General features: G+C 44.3%; 1 protein-coding gene across 1 annotated transcript in view; it reads left to right on the top strand.

The window, feature by feature from the left end:
- Entrep2 (endosomal transmembrane epsin interactor 2) overlaps window positions 1-26766 on the top strand; it is a 388380-nt gene that overhangs the window by 329175 nt on the left and 32439 nt on the right. The window contains exon 4 of the mRNA XM_051206449.1: window positions 147-281. Within this exon, the coding sequence (XP_051062406.1) occupies window positions 147-281 (135 nt within the window). The remainder of the gene's footprint in view (window positions 1-146; window positions 282-26766) is intronic.

Here is a 26766-nt window from a genome sequence, read left to right as displayed (position 1 = left end):
CGTGGTGGCATTCACGGCCTTGCAATGGAAATTGTTTTAGCTGTGATGGTATGTTTCCAGCAGAGCCGTTTCACGTGTCCTTGCTATGTCTTACCTCAGAGGCCAAACGCCATGCTAATGTGAGGCTTGTATGTGTTCCCGTTTAGATCAAGTTCGACAGCGTGGAGGTGTGCGTCTGCTGTGAGCTGCAGCACCACTCATCCGGATGCAGCAACCTGGGGGAGACACTGAAGCTGAACCCACTGCAGGAAAACTGCAACGCTGTGAGGCTGACCTTGAAGGTGAGGCCGGGCACTGCCTGTGAGTGCATCTCTTCCCTCTCCTGGAGACATTAAGGAAGATTTATTAGTATATAGATTCCTTTCAGCTCATGATTCATCCAGGTGGTTGGATGCGGAGGGACCATCCTTCCGGAAAGAGAACTTTAAAGGGTTGTAGATTGTCCTTTGGAGGCTCTGACTTTTCAGTCCTCGTTTCCATCTTCACTGTGTCGTTTTCCTACCTCTGATAGATGCAAAGCAGGATAAGAATGGCTGAAAGAGTTCTTCACAGAGGAGGTCACCATGATTTCTCCTGTTGTCCTCACAGTCTCTGCTTTACTCCATCAAGGGGCACCATGGTTATTCATTTTACTTTTAAAAAGGTATTTAGGGCAGGTAAGATGGCTCAGTGGGTAAAGACCCTTGCCACCAAGCTAATGACCCGAGTTAGACCCCAGGGCCCACATGGAGAAAGCAGAGAAAATTGTTTTCACTCCTCGGTAGCATGCTTGTGCACACCCACGTGCACAAAATAAAGCAAACAGATACATGTAATTAAAAGGCATTTGAAGAAAGAAATCTTAGTCTCCCATGATAATCTGTTCTCATATTAAGATTTGATCTTTTATAAAGACGGCATAGGATCCAGGCATAGTGAAGCTCTTTTAATCCCATCACTCGGGAGGCAGAAGCAGGTGGATCTCTGCAAGTTCAAGGCCAGCCTTGTCTACACAGAGAGTTCCAGTCCAGCCAGGTCCACACAGTGAGACTGTCTCAAAGAAAAGGTGGGGAGGGTGCATGGAAATGCTATCTATGTTATATTTCCCCTTCTTACAAGTGTTGCTTTTACTGAAAACCCAAACTGGCTCCTTAGAAATGCACATGGACAGTCAACCCAGTTCTTTTCTTGTCCCCAGACAAAAGTACCTGAAATCTTTTGAAAGCTGTACTGCCATCAGAGGGCCTCTTGGTTGGTGGTGACACTATTTACCATGGAGAGCTCTGGCCTGTGGCAGGAAACAGGGTTTATAAGGACCTCAGGCTCCAAAGACAGCTGTTTCCGACCTGAGGAAAGGAAGGAAGGTGGCCACCTGGGGTAGTTTCCCCCATACCTGCTTTATCCACATGGAGACGTGGGCCAAGTTCAGGGTCCTGCTTCCCACCAAAGTGACAGCCACAGTGAGAATGGAGGAAGCCAGAACTGCAGGCCCACAGGGATGCTTTTCTGGTGCCAACCATCCCTTGTGATTATATACCTTCATGGTCATACCATCTCACAGGCTGAGGTCTGCCCAGGAGCAGTGCCCAATGCCTGTATGGCTGTTTATAGCCCACTGCAACGGAGTGTGTGTGTGTGTGTGTGTGTGTGTGTGTGTGAAGGGGGACCTCTGCTTACTCTAAGATCTCGTGCTGATATCATCTAGGTTACCCCTGAGCCCTGGCGTGCTTTCTTTCCACAATTAAAGAACATAATCAGACCACAGGTAATCACAGAGACAGTATGGTCACCACCTCCTGGAAAAGCCAGCAAGTCCCCAGGGAATCTCAGGCTCTGAGGACCACTTGTGTGTGTCAGTGAACTTTATGACACCATTTAAAAAAAAAAAAAAAAAAAAAAACAAGTAATCTACTTGGAAGAGAAAACGTTTAGTTTGTTGTTTAGTTTTAGAGTTTTGAGTGTGTGACCAAATAATGCCATTTTCTCTGGGCCATGGTGAGCCCACACATCATGGCAGGAGCCTGTGGTGGGACAGAACCACTTAGCTCACCACAGGCAAGGGGGTGGAAGCAAAAGAGGAAAAGTCTGGGCTCCCCCAGACCCCTAGGAGGATATCCACCAATGACCTGAGGACTCCTAAAGTCTTGTCTCTTAAACCCCCAACAAGTGCTCTTAATTGCTAAGCTGTCTCTCTAGCCCGAAGGACCCAGTTTTAAGAGTGGACTTTTGGCAAAACGTTTAGCCAAACCATCCTGCTGTTTCTTTAAGTTGATGGATTGGTTATATAGAGTATTTGGCCTGTTTCCCCAAAGCCCTGGAATTCTCTTTGGAATCTTTATTCAGTGGGATTCAGGGCCATCTTACTTGAGCCCTCCAAGGATATGCAAATTGAAGTTTGGGACAGATGCTTTCCTGAAGGTGCAGGCTCATGCCTAGGGTGGCCTGGACTGTGCAATCTCATCCCTGTGCACTGTCCTGGTACCTGCATGAGAAAAGCAGTGGGGAATTGGTTTACGGATTAGCCAAATGGAATGAAGTTGAGGAATTCAAGCCAGAGCTGGCTAGTCTCGCTGACTGTTTGAACCTTGTCAATGGCTCTTCCCCATGTCGATGTGGATACCCTGGACACTGGCAAGAGGTGAAGGCAAAAGAAAGGATCCCCCAAGCTTCTTATTGATCCTTTCTGCAGAGTGCTCTCAAGGCAGGAGCTACTGGAGCTGATGGGAGGAGGCTCAAAGGAGACAGAGTCGATGGCCAAGGTAGAAAGGGGCTGATCTAGCTGTAGCAGTGCCTGGAATTAGGAGAAGGGGAACTTTGACTCTGTCCCCATATGGAGGTCTCTATAGGCAGTAGTGGTGCTGGCATTGATAACTCACTTTTGACTGAGAACAGCAAGGTGGAGACTATTAGATGTGAGTGTCTGTCTGTGGTATTGCTGTCTTCCAGTTTTGTTATTTTCCCTAACTTGCTTCCATTATCCTAGATCCTTAGCATTTCTATATACATTTGAGAATAAGCTTGTCAATTTCTATGGCAGTCCTGCTGGGATTTTGATTAAGATCATGTGGAAACCACATATTGCTTTGAACATGTCTATTTAGTTCTTTTATTTCAACAGAGTTTATTATCTTCATCAGCATGTAATTTTCAGTTTATAGATCTTCACATATTTTGAGTTATTTGTTACTTTTCCCAATTTATTGGTGCTATTTTCTTAATACTTTAGAATCATCTCATATTGTTATATCTGAATTTAATGCTTGTTACTAATCGTGTGTGCTGTGATCTTGCTAAAGTCAGTTGCTAGTAGTAGGAACTCTTTGGTAGCTGATGCTATGGCAATGCAGAGGCCGTTTTATATCTCCTATTCTGTTTTAGCCAGGGTTCTCTAGAGAACAGACTTAGCAGGGCAATTAGAGATATAAAATACAGTCAGGCGATTTGACTAGGGGTGCTGAGAATCTCACAATTGGCTGTCCACAAGTCAGAGACCCTAGGATTCTGGCAATGGTGCTCAGTCCAATGCTAAAAGCTTCTGAATCAAGGAAATAGATGATGACCCTCAGCCTAAGGCCTCTGATGCCCCAGGCAGGAGAGGACTGTGAAAGGGGGACCTTACCTTCATGTTTTGTTGTGTCTGAGACTGTGGCCCATTGAAGGTGCCTAACCACGCTGAGAATAGACCTTCCCGCTTACTCCACTGACTTGTATGCAACTCCCCTTCACAGATGCGCCTGGAAACAGTGCTTTGCTGGTTCTCTAGGCATCCTTCATCCAGTCCATCAACATCTGAAATGTCCTCGTCACGCTCCAATCTGGATGGCTCATCCCAGTTCCTTGGGTTTTTTGTTTGTTTGTTTGTTTGCTTGCTTGCTTGTTTTGGGGTTTTTGTTTGTTTGTTTGAATACCACCAAATAGAGGTATGAAAGGTACACATGCTTACCCTGTCCTTGACTTTAAAGCTTGGGAATACTGTTTGCTCCAAATTGCATGGTGGTTCCCGTCGCAAAATAGTAAAATCCACTCCCATACACAAGAGGGTATTGTATTTTGTGCATCTCTTATGACATCTGTGTAGGTTATCTACATATGGAAATCAGGCTCTCAAAAAAATATCAAATACTGATGTAGTCCAGCAGGCAGTAGACAGAGCTAAAGCCCTGGAATCCAACTCCATCCTACAGTTTGTTTGTTTGTTTGTTTTTCAGTTTCTAAAGTGTGAGCAATGGTGTTAGATTCTGTCTATGTGAGCATCCTTGGGTGGTCTCTAGGTCCTTGACTACTGAAGGGAAGCTTCAATTGCAGTTTAAGCACACTCAGAGACACAGCTATTGCAGACAGCCCTTAGATCATTCTTTAGTGAATGGGCTCTTGCAGTTTAACAGGACAGCTGTGTCAGTCACGTCTTAGGACATCTTTGCAAACATGCTTTATAAACCTTTGCTTTCTTGAGATAAGAGGAAAGGGATTCAACCAAAACAGGCAAGAGGACAAGCAGAGCTCAGGAAAATTTTAGCACATCTTAATCCTCCAGCTCCACTTAATCCTGTGGCTCTCAGGCAGAAAGGAGAAAGCCTTCCTGGTGCAGGGCAGCAGCAGAACAGATTGCCAAATGTTTAGTATATGTTCTTCTTTTCCTCTGTCATCTTATACTTTCACTGTCTGCAGTCTGATAGTGTGGTGATGGAAATCGATGTCTCGGTGGTAAGCCAACTTGACACCCCCAAACTCTCCTCAGTCACGTCCCCTTGGGGATATTTGATGGTCCTAGGTATTAAAGCATTTTTCATTTCTGTGACTTCTTTTTTCTGTTTTCAAGACACAGTCTCATGTAGCCTAGGCTGGCCTTTAGCTCAGTGATCCTCCTGTCTCAGCCTTTGGACTGCTAGAAATTACATGTATGAGCCACTACTCCTGGCAGGTAACTGTTCCCTATTCCTAGTATTTGCACTAGACTGGTCCTTCTTGCTTCCATCTGCCTGGTGGCTTATTTATGTGGTTTTACTTATTGTCCATCTTTTCCACTAGAGCTGGTGTTTAGCTGCATTTGTGTCAGGCAGGTCCTTGTATTTCTTCTTGGAGGTTCCGTCTTTCTCTTAGAATTTGGTTGGTTGCCCTGTGACCTGAAATGTGAATGGGATTAACTTCAGTTAGGATTTTGAAGTACCCAGTGTAAAAGAGGTGCTTTTGCCAGTTTTGCCTAGACTATGAAACATATGGAATCTGGTTCCAGAAGGCTCTCTCTCCCTCTGCCAATTTAAAATCCTCCAGAACTGCTCCTCCAGCCAGTCCATCTTAGGACATGCCATTCTCTTTTGTCATTGAATATTTACATAGGAAAATTCTAAAGTCCTCCTAAAACTTTTTCAGCCTTTTTGGTGTTTTATAAATGGTACTTAAAACTCTTTAAGCTGGGGCTGGAGAGATGGCTTAGTGGTTAAAAGTATTTGCTGCTCTCACAGAGGACCTGGATTCAGTTCCCAGCATTAACATGGTGGCTCACAACCTGCTGTAACTCCACTTCCTGGGGACCCCTGCCTCGTCCGACCTCTGCTGGCTCCTGAAGGCACATGGTACATCACATATTGTCAGGTGCATGCACATGCACATAAATTAGAATTAATTTTAAAAAATAAATTGTAATTAATTTATTAAACATTCCTAGCTTTTCCCACACTTTGCAAGGCTATATTTCTCAGCTCTTCATGGTTGCTAAGGGCATGTGAGCAAATTTGTATGTATCATTTCTAAAACTTGGACTGTGGTCTGTCTTCAGAGCTCCTTCCCTGTGCCATGGAGAGTGAAATTTTTCAATGCCTTGCCCCATCAGTGGATCACTGCAGGAAACAGTCTCCTGCAACTTACTCAGACTGGATATATGATATGAATGGAGTAAGGTTTGGTTGGAGCCATTTGTTACTGCAGCGTGACCAAGCCCACCTTGCTTCCATCTGTCTTGTCAATTACCTGTATGCTCCTACTCATTGCCCATCTGTTCCCCTAGAGCTGGTAAGACAGTTTTTGGTTTTAACTTCAATAGCATTTTCCAATTTTTCAATAGCAATTATTAGGTCTATTAGTTTCACTGAGGTATGGCCATTAGGTGTTTGTATTTGCATTTTGCTCTGTTTCAGACAAGTTTTCTATTTTGAGGGTTTATTTTTATTATTACTTTAAAATACGTTTCAGTGTGTGGATATGTGCATATAAGTCCAGGTGCCCATGGAATCCAAAAAGAAGGCATCAGATCAGATCCTCTGCAGCTAGAGTTGCAGGCAGGTGGCAGCCACCAGAAGTGGGTGTTGGGAACCTGACCTGAGTCCTCTGCAAGAGTAGGCACTGAACCATCTCTCCCACCCCACACACATTTCCTTGAAGTTATGTATTTAATTACCTGCTCCACCCTAGAGCACATTTTGTGGACCGTTTTTATCTCTATTTCATAACTGCCATTTTCCTCTCATTTTAAAACTGCGTTTTCCACCCCAGTTTACTCTGTCTTTCTGAAGTCTCTCCCTGCTGTCCCTGCAGCACTGCCTTCCTTCTGTTCTCAGTGTGATGCTGAGCTCTGGCAGCCCCCTGGTTATTCTCCATCATTTAGTCCTGGAGCCTGGGACCTGGGCTTTAACACTTGGACTACAGCTGCCTCCTTCTCCCTTCATCTGGCTCTGCACAGGTCTTTATCAGATCTTTATTCTGAGCAACATGAACACATCAAAGCACTAAAGCAGATTCCGGACCCCTCGACGCTAACAGAAGCTTGTGCTCTTCAAATAGGCTTTACTTAAGGTATTTTACATTCTTTTCACAGTTACAGATACTTCTTCCTCCGAGAGACACATAAATCTAATCATGTTGTTGAGTTTTCTCATAATTACTGGCACAGTCATTTTTAACATAATGATGCTGTTAAAAACTTAATACATGCTGTGATGGATGGCTTCCTCTTAGGAAGGGAGGACTCCTCAGGGGCCCTGTGTTGCTAGTATTAAAGCTCATGGGTCCAGGACAAATCTGGGTTGTGGGGAATGGGGTTACCCTGGGCATATCTGTGATATGCACAGATAGTTAGGTGAGACCTGCTTAACCTTTGAAGAATGTTCCTGATACCTAGTGAAGTAGGAGGCTGGAGAAATGCTTCCTTGGTTGATTTCCTCCATTTCTCTGTTTAGGTAGGCAATGACAGTAAGTTCTTTGATCTTTTGTATAGTCCCATTTGAGGTCTTACTTATCTGATTATTAACACTTCATGTCTAAGTATCCATATCCATTTAAACAGTGTAGAGTCAGTGCAACTGAAAAATCAAGTCTGTGCATCCCTCTGTTGAGGGTGGGGAAAAATAAACCTGTGTTCCTTGCTGCCACACATCCCTCAACACGTGACTTCTGGCACAAAGTCTATGACAAATGTTTCCCCATACACCACATATACAGTTCTGACCCTGTCTACCTGGGCTCTGCCTCCAAGACTGCCTGCAGAAGATGCTAGTCACTTGCTGAGTTACCACCCTGCCCATCATTTGTGTGGCCTTCAGCTCAGTGACAACAGAAGGACCTCTTAGGCTGAAAGCTGTGGCTTGGTGTGGAAAGTACTAGGACTGTTTCTGAAGTTAGTAAAAATACATTTCAGTAAGAAGTACTAAGTTCTTTATTCAGGAAAATTTTTGGAGCACCTCTCTGTGCCCGAATCAGGCACTGGATATCCAGCCACTGAGATATAGACAGTGGCCTCTGGATGTTGTGGGGAAGATGAGTTCAATGGAGCCTTGCTGTGTGGTGTACATTTACTGTAACAAAGTAAAAGTGTTGGATTGTGATTTTCAGTCTCTCCCTCTGTTTCAAGAGGAATAGCCATTATTTTCCTAGGAGGGAAAAAAATGTAGGTGTGGGGGTGCGGAGATGGCTCAACAGGTAAAGAAAAACACTTGCAACCAAGCCTGATGACCTGTGTTCAATCCCAGGGCTCCACAAGGCAGAAGAAGAGAAGGAACTCCTACATGGTGTCTCCTGACCTCCAATGCATGTGCACCTTCTCCACTAGATGAGTCATAAATGGGTGATGGAAGGGGTAGCTCTAAGAATTGGCAACAGCTGAGAAAGTGGGAAGATCTGAGGTACATGCGAAGTTCTGTTGCCAAATAATATCCAACCAGAACAGCTGCATGTGTGGTGTCTATGTAGGCACAGTTGTTTACCACACACACCGCCCCACCTCTTATCATACCTGGAATACAAAAGTCCTATGAAACCAGGATCCTGCATCACCATGAACATTCAGAAAGGCAAAGGGACTGGCCCATTCTGGAGTGTTCTAGGAATTTCTGCAATACAAACAGTGAAGTCTCGGTGAACTGTGTATGCATGCTCATTTTGGAGAGCAAGGACTGCTAGGTGTCTGATAGGCTAGATAAGAAATCAGTGATGATGGGGTCATTTTTGGAAAGGTTAATGCTAACGACATTCCTCATCTCATGAGCTGTGATCTCATTATTTAAAATGACCAAGATATTTTAAGATCTAATTAATGCGTCTTATAAATGTACCTTCAAGATGAGACAGCCCTGTCAGCCTCCTGCCCACACACCATCCACCCAGTTTGTTGACCTTGGTCCTCGCATAACAAGAATCTTGTAGCCACCCCTAACACAGGTGCTGTGAAGGGAAGAATCCAAGCCAGTCTAGGGAGGGCTTGGGTGCATTGTGGGATAAACAGGTGTGATCCATCTCCTGTCACAGGAGCCCACACCTTCTTCCTTCATGCTACAGGTTGTCTGCAGCATGCTTTCCATTCCAAAGTCTGGTGATGGGGGATTGTCAGGGCTTAGCATGGTCTGGTAGGTCTCCCCGACCTCTTGTGTACATTCAAAAGTATCCCAGTCACTCAAGTGTCCAAATGAGGGACTTTAAGGTAGGTTCTATTGCCTCGTGCAGGAGAACGAGTCTGCCATTGAGCAAGCTGCCTGGGGAAGGAACACTGAGCCCACATCTGGAAATGAGGTGGTTTTGAAGGCATTTGAAGGCATTTCATTGTTTTCAGAGCTAGGAGTTAGGGTGGGAATGTGCCATGGAGAGAAAATGTACAAGAAGGAGGTAAGGATGAGACCATCAGAAAGGCAGAAGAGCAAACTATGTGAGTAAACTATCTATAGTTCCTGTGTATGGGTGATTCCAAAAGAGAGCTCTCAAAGCCTAGGTGACAGGTGAGTGAGTAAAGGGGGAAGGGGGGGAGAGAGAGAGAGGGATGGTTAGAGAGAGGGGGGGATGGTTACAGAGGGAGAGAGAGAAAGCTGAGTTCATAGTTTTCTTTGGGGCATTGATGTGATTTAGCAATCAATAGGCACCCGGTTACAGGAACTTCTGAGAAATAATGTAATCACGGTAGAGCTGAATAAAATTATTGTGTGTGGCTCATTATATCAAGGCCACAGGGGAGGAAGTCAGATTGAGAGGGACCTCAGGAGAGAGCCTGTGGCATGACACATAATATACCATGCCCAAAGCAACTTAGGGGCAGGATAAGACCTGATAGTGTGATTTCTTTTTTGTTTTGTATTTTGTTTTGTCAGTTTTGCACCGGAACCTGGTGGGCTTCTGTGACACCCTTTGTGAGCCTGTACGCATAGCTCTTTTAATACATTGTATTGTTTTCTAGCCTCTGTGGAGTTAGTAGGGTGGACTTCTTTATCTTCATTCTAGAGGGAAGGGCAGGAGACCCCATAATGTGTAAGGACTGAGATTCAGTCTCACAACTAGATTCCTGTTTTCCATACCTGATTTGGTCCATCCTCTGCTCCCAGTGTAATCCACTTGCTAGAGGACAGAGGCATGTGCTTGGTACCTGAAGCACTGTGGCTGACCCATGGATAGTCAAGGGATCCTTGCTGCCCAGATGACTAGGATGCTTTCAGCATCCCCTTGCCCTGTGTACCTGCTGGCACATCTTACAATTGATCAACATATACCCTGCCCCTGAGCATTGATTAACAAGTTCAGCAAACACACATAAAGAGATGAGAATGGTGTAGTAAGTAACCCCAAGCTTGTGCTAGTGTGCTTCCTGTTGCTATAACAAAATCTTGAGACCCAGTAATTTATGAAGTATAGTAGAAGTTTATTTAGCCCATGGTCCTAAACACTTAGATGCCCAGAAATGTGGCATTTGGTCTTGGTAAGTCAAAGGGTGTCACATGATGATAGAGAGAGCAGCGTCTCTCTATGTCTCCTTTTTTCATAAAAAGCCACTAATACTGTCATGGGGGAGGATGTCCCACCCACTTGGCTTCATCTAGTCCTTATCACCCCCCCCAAGGAACCCACCTCCAATGCATTCAACATATATATTTAAGGTTAAGTTTAATTTTATTAATTTATTTTAATCTGTATGTCTGTGAACTTGCATGAGTTTAGGGGCACCATGTGTATGCAGGAGGTCACAGAGGTCAAAGGTGTAAGGTCTCATGGAACTGAACTTACAGATGGGAAGCACCAGATGCCCTGGGACTGGACTTACAGATAGATAACTGTGAGCTGTCATGTGGGAACTTGGATGGAACCCAGGTCTTCTGCAAGAGCTGCCAGCAATATGCCCCCTCTCCAGCCCCATCAAGGTTAAGTTTTAATTTGTGGGGGGTAAAGCATTCAGACCATGTTTATTATAATGTCCTATGACATAACCAGATGAAACAACCTCGGGTGCTCCCTCCTCCCCTCCACAAGTTTGAGGATTGCCTAGAGGCAACCTTTGTCATGGGATGACTTTTTTTCTTTGCCATTCCTCTACACAACTGCAACTTCACCCAACATTCACGTAACCGTTCAGTTCGACCATTAGTTGTGCAATGAGGATCTGTGCCTTTCCATCCATCCATCTCGTGTCTGTAGATATGGACTGCTACAATTCTTGTCAGTCTCCTGTGAGTGGATCGGGCTTGTTTGCAGTTTCTCCAGTGTCCCAACCCACAGGGCAGTCAATGACAAACTGGGGGACACCTAGAAGAAAACGGGGGCAAGGGACCCGAAGAATGGACAGCAAGACATATTCTAATCAAGCCGACAAATTTTATTTTCTCAGGGGAGGCTTAGGATGTGAGCAGGGTTTGCACGTAGCCAAGGTATGGGCACTGGCACGTAGGTAGAGTGAGAAGGTCAGTAGAAGAAATGCCCTAAGTTGTTTAGCTAACCTATAATTGACTGTAAGTTGTGGCGGGAGAGATAGCCCTGAGCTATTCTTTATCTGGCTGTGAAACTTCAAGTCTGTACCTTGGAATGTTCTGCCCAACATTCTGTTTATTTCTTTAAGAGGCAGTAATTTTCTATCTCAGAGACCTGAGGTTGTGAGGATGGTGATGGTCCCCAACACTCCGGTATAGCAGTGGACACTCAATAGCCATGTACACTTCACAGGGGAAGAGTGTACCTGCCAGACTTTTCTCTTGCTCTCCATGGCAACTGCACTGACTTGAATACTCATGGACCTTGGAAGAGGTGCCCTGGCTTCTGGATGCCATCACTTTACATATGACTTGTTGCTATTTGTACCTCTAGTGTGAGGGTGGCCAGTCTTGTCATTTTCCCTGGTAGGCTATTTGTTCTTTATTCTAAACTATCACCCTCTACCATTCTAGCATCCCTCTGTCTGTGCCCTGTCCTTCCACATTGTCTGGGTGCTGTTTGTCATAGAGAAGCTATTAGTTATAAAGTAGGAAAATTCAATTCCTTTGTGATTGTCATTTTTGTGTTATGTTTTAAGGAATATTTTCCTGTCCCTAACTCACAAACATATATGTATTGCTACACATGTTTAGATTTTATGTTTCAAAACTTGGCCTTTCACATCTGGATTTGTATATGTTACAAGTACAAATCTCAGCCAGAGACAGCGCTCAGGAGTCTGAGGCAGGAGGATTGTGATTTCAAAGCTTGGCTGAGCTACATAATGAAACCCTATCTCAAATAGATAGACAGATATAGATCTATATAGATAGATAGATTTCAAATCATATATGTAATTTAGTTTTCTGCCTGTAGATAACCATTAGCTGTTACAGAAATAGTCTTAGTCTCCTTGTTTAAGATATCAAGTTTTCATTTGTTCATTGGTTGCAAGCTCTTTTCTGAGCACACCCCACCTTGGCAAGTTCACCCACTTCCACAGTCCCATGAGTCCTTATCTCTGTGTTAGGTTCCTTCCAAGTTTAAGCTGACACTAACCCAAATGCACCCACTCAGGAACTAGATGTCTGTCACCTGCAAGAGCTTAGCATCTACCATTCTGATGATTCAGCTCTAGCTCTCCTTCACGGCCTGCTGTGGCTCCAAGTTATTATAGTTCTGCCAGTCATTCCACACTCAGGGATGACCTAGACACTTCTCACAAATGAAGATCCTCAGACAGGTGAGCTTTTACACACTTCCATTTGTGTGGAGTCACAGAGGCTCAGCAGACAAACAGGACTCCCTATGATTGGTACCCACTCTCTTCCCTAAACAGCTCCCTAATGGGACCTACCAGGTCATCACTCCTGGTTACTCAGGGTGGAGAGGTGGGAGTTGTTACCTTCTCCTCCCCCTTTTCTTTATCTTCCTCCCTCCCCTCTCCTTTTTTCTGTGCATCTTGTCCTCAGGTCCACTCTCTACTACTTCCCTCGTGCTAGTCCACTCCTTTCGTTTTAGCTACTTGGGAGACTGAGGCAGGAGATTCACTTGAACCCAGGAGTTCAAGGCCAGCGTAGAGGACAGGAAGTGGTGTCAGAAGGAAGAAGGGTGGCTAGAATCATTGTGGAAACAGATCTCCCTATAGGGCTAAGAGGCCCCTGTTCAAGGCCAAGAGCTGATAAGGGCTGGACCTTCAGAGGCCACAGCGGAGGAAGAGAAATGTGGGGGTTGATTTAATCAATGTTGTTCAGCCATCCTTCTTTTGTTTTCTGAGATTTTTAGTGACCCACAGTCAACCTTGATCCAAAAAATATTAAATAGGAAATCCCAGAAGTAAACAACTGGAAAGTTTTGAATAGTATGCCATTATGCATAGCATGATGAAATTTCATGCCACCCCACTCTGTTCCACTGGGAATGTGAGCCATGCTCTCGTGCAGTGTATCCATGCTGTATGCACTGCCTGCCCATCAGTCATTTATACCATCTGGGTTACAGGAGCACAGTTCAGACAACCATCATTTTTCTCAACAGCAGCCCCAAGAGAATTGAGAAACAAAGGACTCATTATACATATGGACTTCAGACACCCACTGTGGGGATTAGAAAACATCCTCTACAGATATGGTTTCAGGGGTGTAACTGTCAAAACTGGAGACAAGGAAGAGAAACATTCTGGAGTCTCCTGGCCTGGCCCCAGCGATGAAGCGTCAGGGTTATCTATTGAGCATTGCCTTGACCAAGGGAATTTTTGAAGACTGTGATAAAATGTGGGGACTCTCAGTTCCTGTCTAATGTATGTCACCTTATCTCACAGAGCTCCAGTGCCAGCCCCTTGTGGGACCTTAGTGGGTTTTGTTGTCTGTTGTGTGCTGTGGTGAGATGTAGCCATCAGGTGCTCTGCCCTCTGTGGCCCTCCTCAGCCTTTCCCACTCTTGACCACTGGCCACCTGCCATGAAATTTACCTCCATGTTTGGGCTTGAGATATGACTTATTGGTAAGGTGTTTGCCATTCATCAAGACTTGAGTTCAGTCCCCTAAAACATATATGTTGGCTGGATATGACAGCACATGCCTGTAATCCCAGCTCTGGGAAAATCAGACAGGAGGATGACACTGGACAGCCAGTTTATCTGAATTAACAAGCTCCAGGTTCAGTCAGAGACCCTGTCTGAAAAAATAAGGTGGAGGGATGGAGAAAGACACCAAACATTAACCTCTCTCTCTCTCTCTCTCTCTCTCTCTCTATATATATATATATATATATATATATATATATATATATATGTGTGTGTGCACACACCACCACCACCATTACCACCACCATGAGCCTTAATAACTTTCTCCCTGTATCTCTCAAATAAACTGCTATCAGCTTTGGCCCTGGAGGGCATTCAAGGCAACTATCCAGTCGGGCAGAGTGAGGAATGAGGCATCATGATAGCTTTAAGGGAGCATGAGGCTGCTAGTTAAATAGACTGGGAATGTTAGTTCTGGTGATAGACATTTCCCAAGCACTCAGGAGGCAAAAGCTAATAAGATCACTTAAATGACTTTTTGTGCTATCGCTATTTCCCACAAGTGCCTCTTCATTCTTTTAAACTTCATTCTTAATCTTCCTAGACTTTAATCAAACTGCTTTTGCTTGTACTTAACCTTATTGGAGTAAAACAAGTCACCAAGAGACAGAGAATTCAAGAGCCAGTAAAATAAGATAATGAAAGGTGGGAAGACAATCTGAATTTTATTTGATCATTTGATCAAAAGGAAAAAAGAAAATGGTACAACATTCAGGCCACACAAGAGCATTCTTTGGATAAATGTGGCTTTAGTCTATTTTCTATTGCTATAATAAAATACCCAAGACTGGATAATTGATAAAGACTAAGAGTTAATTGTCTCACAATTCTGGAGTCTGGGAAGTCCAAGAGCATGGTGCTGGCATCTCCCTCACTGGGGAGGACCTGGTACTTCATCTTGACAAGATAGATAGTACCACTGAGGAAAGACCAGCTTGGCTTCTCTGACAACCTGCTCTGGAGACAGTCCATTAGCCCATTAATCTACATGATTAACCTATTCATGACCAGTAATTGCCTCTTAAAGGTGCCACATCTGAATACCTCTCGAGAGGGATCACATTTCAGCACGTTTTGGTAGGGATGCTTAAGCCATTCAGCTGTCTCATAATCAATAGTACCGATTGACTTGAGCATCAGCAATAAGAACTAAAGAACTCTGTCGAGTTCATCCTCATGGGCCTCTGTTTTTAGACTAAGGCATTCAGGTGATTAACAGGTTACTGTAATTATAGGTAATGTTTATTGAACCTTGCTGTGTGCCAGGTATTGCTAGAAGCACACTTATGAACTAATATTGCCCTTGAAACTATCCTATAAGAAAGAGCATTATTGTTCTCATTTAGCAGACAAGACCCTGAGGCATGTGGCACTAAATCCCAGAATCATCTAGCCTTCAAAGGTGGAGCAGGGCTTCCCAGCCAGGCAAGAGATAATTGCACAGCTACTGCAAGCTGCATGTAGTGATTGGAACAAGTCAAAGCTCAGCAAGGAACAGATTCCTTTCTGAACTTGTAAAATAAACTTGCTCACTCTCATGGGTATTCAGTGTCTTTAAGAAAACTACTTGAGGGGCTGGAGAGATGGCTCAATGGTTAAGAGCACTGATTGCTCTTCCAGAGGACCTGGGTTCAATTCCAGCAACTGCAAGGCAGCTCACAACTGTCTGTAATTTCAGTTCCAGGGGACCTGACACCCATGGCAAAACACTAATGCACATAAAATAAACTACTTGAAAACTAACAAGCCATGTTTTCATGTGTCCCATATTGAGCTTGCTCTCTTCCTAACAGAATGCTGTCTGATGGATGTGGTCCCCATGCCCAGCTGCTGGTGTGGTGTGCTATGGATTCTGCCTATGAAGTAAATAGCCCCTGAGTGAAGTTCATACTTGACAACGTAATGGCACAGCATTATAGTTTCCCAGAATAAGGTGTTTTGAGTTTTGATAGACTCCTGGGAAAAGGCAATGTGTCCCTTTACCCTACGTGCCATTCCGTTGTCACATGAAGGATAAGTTGTCATTTTGACATGGTGGAAAATGGCACTGCCTCCTTCATGAAATAGACATTACCATTCTTGAGGACTGGAGAACTCCTGGGTTCTGTCCCCAAGGGAAAGGTCATTTCCTAAACTGCAGCAGGCTAGATCTGCAGGCATTTACTAGGGTAACAAGTCCTTCACTTGCAAATTTCTCTTCAAGGGTTGCGTTTTCCTCCCAAAATAACGTTTGAAATAAGCCCAGTTATTTTACTGGATCTTGAATATTCCTCAATCATCTAAATAAAAGGAGTGGGGTTTTCTTTCTATTTTTGGCTATCAAGAGATTAATTTGAACTATAAAGTTTCTCTCTTATGAATAGTTATCAGTCGCTGCTGTAATTGCTAATGAGAGACTCCAAGGCATACTTTAAAGCAATTAAAACTTTGTTCCCACTCAACAGGAACTTAAATACAGGAATAATCATCTCCACTATAACTTCCTTGAAGCACTGCATAACTTCTACATCTGAATAACTGAGCTACTGTCTGTCTGCTTTCTGGGTTCATAGATGAATTTCTGAGTTGACCAAAATCGGCTATGACAATCAATCACAGGAAAAAGAATGATCCCATCATCCCCTGGTGGCCTTGACTCCCTATAATCCAGACCCCTCCCCCCCCAGTAATGAGCATCTTGACACCACAGGCAGATGGCTGCACACATATGACACACGCATGACGGAGGTCCCATACTTGTAAATGAGGAACTCAAGCCCAGAGCAGAGGAGAAGCACACAGAGTTACACACCCTGGAGTAAGAGAGTCAAATGAGGGAGACTTCCTGTCCAGTGTGACCAAGGAATGAGTTCTTGGGAGAGGCAGCTGCCACAGTGCTGTCTTCTGTCCCAATTACATAGAAATGTGGCTAGAGAGTACTGTCGCCCAGTACTGAGCTCTACAGTTACCCAGGCTTGGTGAGCACCCATCAGGTTGCTTGGCCACAGCTGACTGGCTCAGGAGTAGATACCTAACCAAATGAGATCAGTAAGTAGATACCCTCCCTAAACTAGGGACCAGATACCAGAAAACTAAGCCAGTGTCCAGTCCTGACAAAGCAGGAGGTCTCCCAAGGAGCTGTTCTACAGAGACACGGGAGGGAGGCAGAGGGGCTTCCTCAGAGAGCACAGAGGGGACCCACAGTAACTTGTCACCCTCCATAGGCTACAACCTGTGAGAGACCCAAGCTAGCTTTTGCTGGAGCAGGTCATCGATGCTCAGAGAGTCTGTACCACAATAGGCAGGACTAGACCTGGGTGTCAAGCTCTGCTTAGAGTATGGAGGTTGGGCTGATGGGCGTGAATGAGAGCCCTGGACATACTGACTGTGAGCTTGGAACCCTGGGTGAAAACAAAGTGACATGATGAAGACCAGTGCCTCCTAAAGTGGAGTCGGGATGTTGCGAGACACTTCTATACTCATACTTGCTAAGGGTTAAACCACAGAAGGTTCCAGGAGACTTAGATAAAAATTGAAGTCTGTATCTACATTCTCTTCAGCTGGGAATAGTAATTGACTAACCAGCAGGAATGGGGTGAGTTTAGGATTTCTCTCCAGTAAACTGTCTCTGAGTATAACTAATGTGCAAACCCCCTGTAAGAAATTTCTCTAGTGTTTGCTTCATGGGACACTACTTGGGTGTCCTCTGTCTCAGTTTACCCAAATTACAATCTGTTCCCCAAATAAATGCTTCTTTCTTGAGTCCATTGATACTGAGTGTACACTCACTGGATATGTGTGCCATGAGTGCAGGGGAGAGGGATGATTCAAAGATTCTGGATCTACCAACCGCATCGAGAACACAGCCTGGCAATGGGACTTATTTTCTCTGTGTTCATTTCTGTTGACCTTCTCTCCAGGTGAGTCGTCATTGTCCCCCACCCACAGGTGTGCACCTGTAGTGTCATTGGCCAATAGCATTGCCGCAATCTGAGTCCTCCCTTTCCCATAGTTTCTCTGACTGCCTGACCTCTTTCCATTCAAATGGCATCGACTAGGTGACTGTATAGCCATTCTCTAGGGCCATCCCTCCTGGCTCCCTGTTCTCTCCACAGCTCTTCTGAAGCCTTGGTCCCCTGTTCCACTAGAGGATAATGGGGCATCTCCAGTGGCTGCAAAGCCATCTCTTGCAGGAGTGCGTCAGACATTGGAGGACCCTGTGCATTAGCCTGGCTGACCCTGGAATGAAAGGAGGCAGGGCACACAAGCATTGAACTGATAAGAGCATTGCCCCATTAAACAATGAAAATGAAACCAATAACTAATAAAGGGACAGTAACTGACTGCTTTGCCTGATTCTGAAATCTAGAGAGATCCCTGCCTGAAGGTCATAGGCTTAGAGGGCTAACTAACTGAGTTCTTTAATATCGATGTTTCCTTTCAGTCATGCACAAACCTAATTGGCCTTCAATTCCTAAGCAAAACAGATGTACTCAGGATTGTGTTGAGCGCAAACATGCTGCATAATGTGTGTCTCTGGGGAATCATTTGACGGTGGGAGATGGTCGCACACAGTAATGGAAGACAGTGCAAGTTAAAACCAATGTCCCTGTAGTGCTACTGAGTGGGCCTGAGTGCACAGCTGCTCAGCACTGGTTCCCAGGCTCATATGCTCGCAGTTGCAGTATACATAAGTGTGCCTTAACACACAGGCAAGAGCCTGACTGGCCTTATTGCACCTGCCCTGCGGAGTTCTCAGCTACAAAGCCTTTGTTTTCTTTAAAATTCTCCTCCCAAATCATTCCACATGAAAACTGAGAAAACACCTTGTGGAATGTTGTTATTTTAGCCAATAACTTATTAGCTTGGGACAGCTGAGCCATTTCATGGGCACCTTTGCCTTTCCTTTGTGGGAAAGGGAATTGTTATGAAAATAAAAAGATTTCCTTATGTCAAAATGAAAACAGCTTCTAAAACAATCCTCTGTTTCCAACACCTTCCTGGCTTTTCTAGCAGCAGGAGGAGACAGAGAGGCACCTGCAGGGTGGATTGTTTGTATGTCTCCATGCTGCATTCAGGGATACCAGGTGTGAGCCTTTACTATACTGCACAGGGTATACAGGTGGCTGTGTCTTGTTATTTGTGGGAGCACATGTACCCCTAAGAAATTCAGAATTTTACAGTGCAGGCCCTGCAGTCAGAAGACAGTGGCCTTAGGGATGACCTTAATGATAGGAACTACACACACACCCTTGTCTTGTTCAGGAGAATGCTTATACTGGGTGGCTTAAACAACAGAGATCTCTCTCTGTCTCTCTCTGTCTCTCTGTCTCTGAGTCTCTCTCTCTCTCTTCTCTCTCTCTCTGTGTGTGTGTGTGTGTGTGTGTGTGTGTGTGTGTGTGCACACGCGTGCGCATTCGCGAGTACAGATGCCTTTCCCCATGCATGCATGTGTTTGTGCTTGTTGAGGCCAGAAGTTAGCATCAGGTATTTTCCTTTGTGGCTATCCACTGTATGTTTTGAGACAGGGTCTTCCACTGAACCTGAAACTCACTGACTCAGTTAGACTTGTTGTCCAGTCACCTCTGGGGATTCACTCATCCCTGTGTCCCTCTAGGGCTGGGGTTACTGACACCCACTGCTGTGCCTTTATGTGGGGATCCGAACACAGAGCACTTGTAGCTTACATGCTAGGGTTCTATCTGAATACAGGGACCATGGAGCCATCCTGAGCCCCAATGGACCCTTCTGTCCTCATTGTCATCATCATGACAGCTCCAAGCCCCAGGTGTGAGGGCCAGCATTGCTAGGCTCTGGCACTGGCTCTTTTCCATAGGACTCAGGAGTGACTGGCTTCTCATTTTTGCCATCACACATTAGGGAAAGAGAAGAAGAGTGGTCCTCTTCCTGAATCTTGCCATGAGGGCACTAATTCCACAGGAGCTGTTGTCTCAAAGAGCCCATCTCCTTGCTCTTTACCTTGTCATTACCTTGCTGAGCAGTCTCAAAATAGGGACCTCTGTGGGTAGAAATATCCAGGCCACAATGCTCACTAACACTACCCTGCATTTAAATGAGCTCTTTCATTTGTATTCTTTTCTTAAACATCTATATTATTGACAAGAAAGTCATAATTCATTAATGATATTTTAAATGTACTGTTTTGCTTTGAGCTAAATATTTTCAAATGTAAGTACAGCAAATTGTATTTTTTGTATTGTTTTTGCTGACATGCTTTCTTCCTGAAACTGAATAAATACATTTTCTGTGAATTAATAGTTCAGAAATTAATGGCACAGGCAATTTTTCTGCAGATGTTGTCACAGCAGACTCCTATCCTCACGCTTTTGTGACCTACTACCCCTTGCCCTTCCGCCTCAGGTTTTTTTCACATAGCTCTGTCCACAGGTCACAGGCCATGGTCACAGTTTACTTACTTCTCAGTCATCACTACCAGTCACTGTTCTCAGGCCATAATCATCACTCAAGTTTCAGGTCACTGACTACAGTTCACAAATCACCCATGAATGCCTCTTGTTATGGAGACACAGGACTTGATCCTTCGGATTTCCCTGCCCCTGTGGCAGGCTCTACATGGATAGCATGCTTCTTCATGTATCAATTTTGCCAGGTGCCTGGCCTTATTCCAAGGCCATGAAGGCTGCCTCTCACCCTAACAGTGTTCACATCCCTAACCCTTACCTGGGCTCTGTGGTGAGGGCTGAGGTCCCTTCCCTCTGAGACATGGACAACAAACCTCTCACTTTCCAGGACCCACTCAGGTGCCTTTATACATGGATATCATGAGTGCCTCACTTCCAACTTCTACAATCTCTGTAGAGCCAGACACCTACCTCATGTCACAACATGTTAAACAACATACATGTAGACACATTTGAGCACCACAAGCACCCGTGCGTGCACGCACACACACACTCATGCATGCACACATGTGCACAAACAATGCACTTACATGCACGTTTACTCACACACATACATATTCACACATGCACACACTCATAAATAAGGGAAACACAGGATCAACATGATCGCATTCCAACAGTCTGGCCGGGTCCCTCTGGCCTGAAACCTGGAAAGCCTCCCACTGACACCCACAGGAGCCATGTAACTCTCAGCCTCACTCCTCATTTCTGAACACAAATCTTGCCATCCTCAACCTGTCAACACTTCCTGCAAGGCTGCTCAGGATGACACCACCATGAATAGCAAATACCACACCAATGGCATCCCCTGGAGATGAGGTCAGGAATGGACCTAATTTTTCCCAGATGGCTCGGTGTGAAGCCCTCTGTGGAAAGTGGCTCTTCACTTGGCAGGCTCCCTCTCAGCCATAGTACCAGCTTAAGTCTCCAGTGCCCAAGCGGCCACCTCCAGACTTTGCATCTTTATTTAATATTGTGTTGGTGAAGAAGGAACCTAAAGCTAGCCATCACCATAAAGTCCCAGGGCAGACTGGCTCTAAACATTGGTCATCTGGAGTCTAATCAATATTTTCTTTCATCTTTTTTATGCTACCTTGGCATTTATTCAAGAAAACCTGTAATTTTAAGATGGAGTCAGTATAGATCTAGAGAGTTATAACAGAGTCCCACAATTGTTCTGAGAAAAAGTTTGCACAGTGAAAGGTGTTTCCCCAACACTCGATGATTGCAGCATGAGCCCTGAGCATGGTGTAGCTCAGTGTAGATTGCATTTGTTGTTTTCTCTTTCTGTAACAAAGAACCGTGACCCAGCTGCTTTAGAAGAAAGGATTTATTTGGCCATATGGTTCTAGAGGGATAGGAGTCTATCACTAGCAGATATGGGGCTGCAGCCACAAGCTGAGAACATATATTTTGAACTGAAAACACAAAGCAGGGAGAATAAATTGGAAGCTGGGCAAGGCCTGAAGCTCTTAAAGCCTGGCACACCTCCTCCAGCAAGGCCACACCTCCTAAAGCATTCCCAAACAGTACCACCAACTAAGGACCAAGTGTTCAAATGTGTGTGCTTATGGTGAACATGTCCTCCAAATCACTACAAGGATGAACTTTTATTGTCAAAACCATATCTGACCACTGTAAAACACTAAAAACTATTTAGACATTGGTAGATGCATACATATAGATTAGATTAGGTAGGTAAGAAATCCTATAATATATTAATTCTTTTTGGGGTGTTTTTCTACACAACATCCATTTATATGTGTAAAATGTTTAACCAAAGCCAGAGTCATTGTAATACCACACATCAGTGCCCTTCATATGTTAGAGATACACTAAGACTTCCAGGAGATACCTGAAATCACAAATGGTTCCATGGTACACATGCCCGTGCTATGCTTTTCCCTATACATATTTGTTTACATCATAATTTGATTTATAAAGTAAGCACGATGAGAGATTGACAGGAACTAAAGGCAAAATAAAGGCATCCATATAAATATGGTATAACATTATTTTAAATGTGTGGTAGTTTGTTTTTTCTGGAATTTTCTATTTAATGCTTTTGGACCATACGTAATTGAAATCAGGGGAAACAAAAGTATATATAAAGGAACAAACTGCATTAACTGTGTTAGCAGTGTTGTTGTTTTAATTAATATATGGTGGATAGAGTCAGACACAGATAGATGACTAGTTATTCGTTGCCTCCCAATCCCAGTGCCTATGCTGTGTGTGCTGTCTCTTTGTGAGCCCCAGGGCTGGCCCTGCATATGGCATGCCCTGGGCTCTCTTTCCTCTGCCATCTGGTTGGGTTTCCACATGTGACACACTAGTAGGAGAAAGGGTAAAAGTGTGGGCCACATGTTTTTCTCCAGCTGCCCATTTTCCCAGGCAGTTTTTGGCAATAGACCCTGCTCTGTAGAGGGTTACCACTCGTTGGCTTTACTTTGGCTAGACTTTGATAATTTGGCTCCCTCTATCTTTTTTGTTTTGTTTTGTTTTGTTTTTGTGTTCCCTACTCTGGCTAATGCTGGGATTTTCTAGGCTTTGCTGATTTCTTTGACCTGCTTACTGTCCTCTAGTCAACATTTGAGCCTGTGTTTTAGTGAACTTCCCCATCACTGTGACAAAGCTCCTGTCAGAAACAAGTGTGACAGGAAGCTTTTACTTGGGCCTGTGGTTTAGAAGGTTCTGCCCATGGTTACTTGATTCTGTGAGTCTGGATCTGCAGTGAGGCAGATCATCATAGGGTGGGGGCTTCCTCTCTGTGGCAGACAAGAAACGGTGACAGTGGCAATACAGGAAGGCAAAGGCTCCAGGAACACAACCCACTGACCTACTTTCTCTATCAAGTCCAAGTTTCCAAGTCCCTGAACTTGTAGGGGTTTCCAGATGACTCAAATCCAGAGAAGACATGGCCCTTTGCAGCCCTTCCCATACTCCCTGCTAAGATCTCATATGTAGCCTTTCTCATACACTCAGTAACCACATGCTATGCATAGGTGTTTCCCTGAGGTTCTGAGTTCCTCTAGCAGATTACACCCAGCATATGGATTGTTGGAAGCTTGTAGCCAACAGGTCGACAACCTGGAACTAGAGATTGACATCTGAGGTTGTGGGAGAAGATAGTCATGAGGACTGTTTAGCCTGCAAGATCTAAGCTATCTCTGGATAGTCTGGAACTGTACTGGATCAGACAAGCCCTTGCTGGTGTCTGATGCTGACAACTGCCTGATTGTTGGTGAGGATGAACGTCCAATTTGGGGTTCCAGAAGCCTGAGTTGTTTTTTTCCTTGTGCTGCTTCTAAAGATATGTGCATTTTGCCATATTCTCAGACTGCACATAAATAGCACCTATGATCTTTGTATTCCTCCTACGTCTGTCCTTGTTTGTGAGTCATCCATGTTGGTGGGAAGGAATCTAGCCCATTTTCATTTCTGTACTTAGTTTTACACTGTGTGGACTTAGAAGCATTTCTCTGCAAATGTGGACTCTCAATGTGTTCTTATTACAAACAGCAGTACACCAAGCATCACATTCGTATCTCCTGGGCACCTAGGAAATCACTGTGTACTGCAATTTGTACGTCTTCCACTTCACTGAACACTGCTAAGTTGTTCTCTAAAGAGCCTGGATGCATTACTCGCACCACCACTGTGTCCCGGTTCCCATGCCTCTCTCTGTTTCCATGCCTTCTGCTGTGGCCACCTGAGAGGAGAGCATAACATCATACCAAGGCTGGTCTGTGCATGCCGCTGACCACAGGGGATGCCAGAGCCTTCCTCTGCTAAGACCATTGAGCAGCTTTGTTCAGCTCTTTCACTCTTTTGCAATAATTGTCACTTTGCTTTTAATTTGTTAATGTTCCTTTTGCCTGCATAATAATTATTTCTTTTTGTGTACTGCGGACAGAGCCTCCATCTGCACCCTAATTTTCTTTCTTTTTTTGGTTTTAATGCCTTTTTCTCACTAAATGTCTTAACATTTTAATACAAATGTTCATCATTTTTTTCTTACAATTTATGCCTTTTTCTTTGTTTAAGAAATGCATTAATTCTCTTTGTCCACTGCAATTGTATTTTCTAAATTGCCATAGACACCAAATCCCACAGGAAACAAATACTCCTGGCAGGGGGTGGGGGTGGGGTTGAGGGGACAGTGCTGGGCTCCTTCCTTCAAGCCCTTGGTCACAACCTTCTGCCAGCTGACCTGTATAGAACTGTGTTTCACATGTGTTTCTTTGAGAGCTGAGTGCAGTGGGGGCTGAGGACTGAGGACACGGTTCAGTGGGTTGGGACAGGTGCTCTGCAAGTGTAAGTCCCCAATTCCCATTGATGTGCCAACACTCAGGTGACAACCAAGCATGACTATGCATGACCATAGCCTCAGCATGGGGAGAAGGTAGATAAACGATCCTAAGTACTCACTGACCTGCCACTCAGCCAGAGGACAAGCTTCTGGTTAGAGGGGGACCCTGTCTCAAGTCATCGAGGGGTAGAGGAAGGCACTCAATATCCTTCTATAGCCTCCATATGTGTGCACATACTCATGGGTACATGCACCCCACACACACACACACACACACACACACACACACACACACTATACTGCACACATGCATCCTGAGAGAGAGACACACACACAGAGATGGAGACAGAGACAGAAAGAGAGAGAGAGATTTGGTGTTAAAAATAAATCTCAATAAGTAGCCAAATTTGCATATGCAACACTCATAAACAATAGAGAGCACCGGTCCCTCCTCTTCCTTGGAGCTAAGGTTGGTTTTATATTTTTATCCAAAAGCTGCAGTTGGGTATCACAGATTTATGGCTTTTAATTTCTCCCTTGTGAATGGTGTGACGTTGCTGATGGCTCTCCATACATAAATGACAGGACCTGGTGTCATTTACTGCGACCCCGTCCTTTCCTATTGGTTTGTCATATACTGTGTCTCCCTGCTCCTTTTGTGAATTCCTCTGCTCTTTGTCCCTTTTCCGACTTTTTATCAATTCTGTTCCACCTTATTCACTCTGTTGTTTTTATGACGTTTCCACAAATTCCTCGGTTGTGCTCGGTGTGTTGCTAGCTTGTTTTCTCTGCTTTGGAATTTTCCATCCATATATAAAGCACAGCATGGTCAACAACCTGCCCCATGGACGGAGACTTGCTTTTGGCAGCAGAGCTGGTCAGGGCAAACACCTGTGTGTCCATCTTACAGCCCATAAGTTGAGCGCACCCCAAGAAGACTGTTGGAAATATTCAATTTTAAAAGATGACACCACGTTATTTTCCATAATGGATATACTGTTTTCTCTTCCACCTGAAATGTCCTAGCATCCTTGTTGGCTCACCTCCAGTACTGGCATGCTTATTTGTAAAATTTATCCAGTGGTCATCTTATAGTTTTGATGTACATTTCTCAGCTATTACTGAAATCTATTTTCCATTGTTTTTAATTTTCTTTGTGTGTGTGTGTGTGTGTGTGTGTGTGTGTGTGTGTGTGTGTGTGTGTGTAATCACACTCATATGTAAATCATGGCTAGGGCATACAAGGAGGTCAAAGGACAACTTGCAGGAATCAATTCTCTCCCACCACATAGGCCTGAGGGAATCAAACTCAGGCCGCAGGCACATTTGCCCACTGAGCCATCTTGCCACCCCTGATGAGCCTTACAGATATTTGTCCACTATTCCATTTCTTCTCCCAAGAATGGCTGTTCATGTCTGCTCCTGTCCTTTTGTGTGAGGCTTGTTTTTGTTTTCTAAGCATAATGATAAGCTTATGCATTTACTTCCTTTTCACATTCACCTTCTTAATCTATTTGGTGTTACTTTTCATGTGTTGCATAAACAGCTTTTTATTTGGGTATAATTGACTAATTCATTCTTTCCATAAAAATCTATTTTTTGCCTTGTTAATCACACATCAGGTTCTAATATTTCTTTGCATTCTTTTCTCCCTCTCTGCCACACCTGTATCCCTTGGTATCTGCAGGATGTATCTGAAGATGCCCAAGTACCTTATAGAAAATGAACAATGTCAGAATGTATCCTGTACTGTTATCATGTAGACTTAACACGATACCTAGCAATGGCAATACTATGCAAATGATCATTCTTCTGTATTGTTTAAATATTAATGGCAAGAAGAAAAGTCCTGCATGGGGTAGGTGAGATACCTCAGTGGGTGAAAATGCTTGCCATGCGTGTCTGACAGCCTGAGTTCACGCCTGGAGTTCACAGTGAAAGGAGAGAATAGACTGTCCAACGTTGCTTGCTCACCTCTACACATGCATCATGGCATGGGTTTGTTTACCTGCACACTCCCACATCCCCACAATCATTAGAAATAAACAAATGCTTTAAGTCTGTAAGTGTTCACCATAGATCATTTCTCTCTGAGTTTTTTCTATCCTGTTTCCTGAATCTATGGATAGGAACTTCACAGACCATGGGATTGTGCCACACTGTCACAATTGTCATTACTACAGCCTCTTTATTTTTATGTACCTGTACATCTTCCCATCGTTTTCTGTCTTTACTAGTTCATTCCTGCTTTGGTTGCTAATGTGAATGTCATCTTTTGGACAGTATTTCCTGGTTATTGGCGGCAGAGAGAATGCAGTT

The sequence above is a fragment of the Phodopus roborovskii genome, unplaced genomic scaffold (assembly GCF_943737965.1).
Source record: "Phodopus roborovskii unplaced genomic scaffold, PHOROB, whole genome shotgun sequence".
Classification (NCBI taxonomy): domain Eukaryota; kingdom Metazoa; phylum Chordata; class Mammalia; order Rodentia; family Cricetidae; genus Phodopus; species Phodopus roborovskii.
This window is presented reverse-complemented; position numbering and strand designations above follow the sequence as displayed.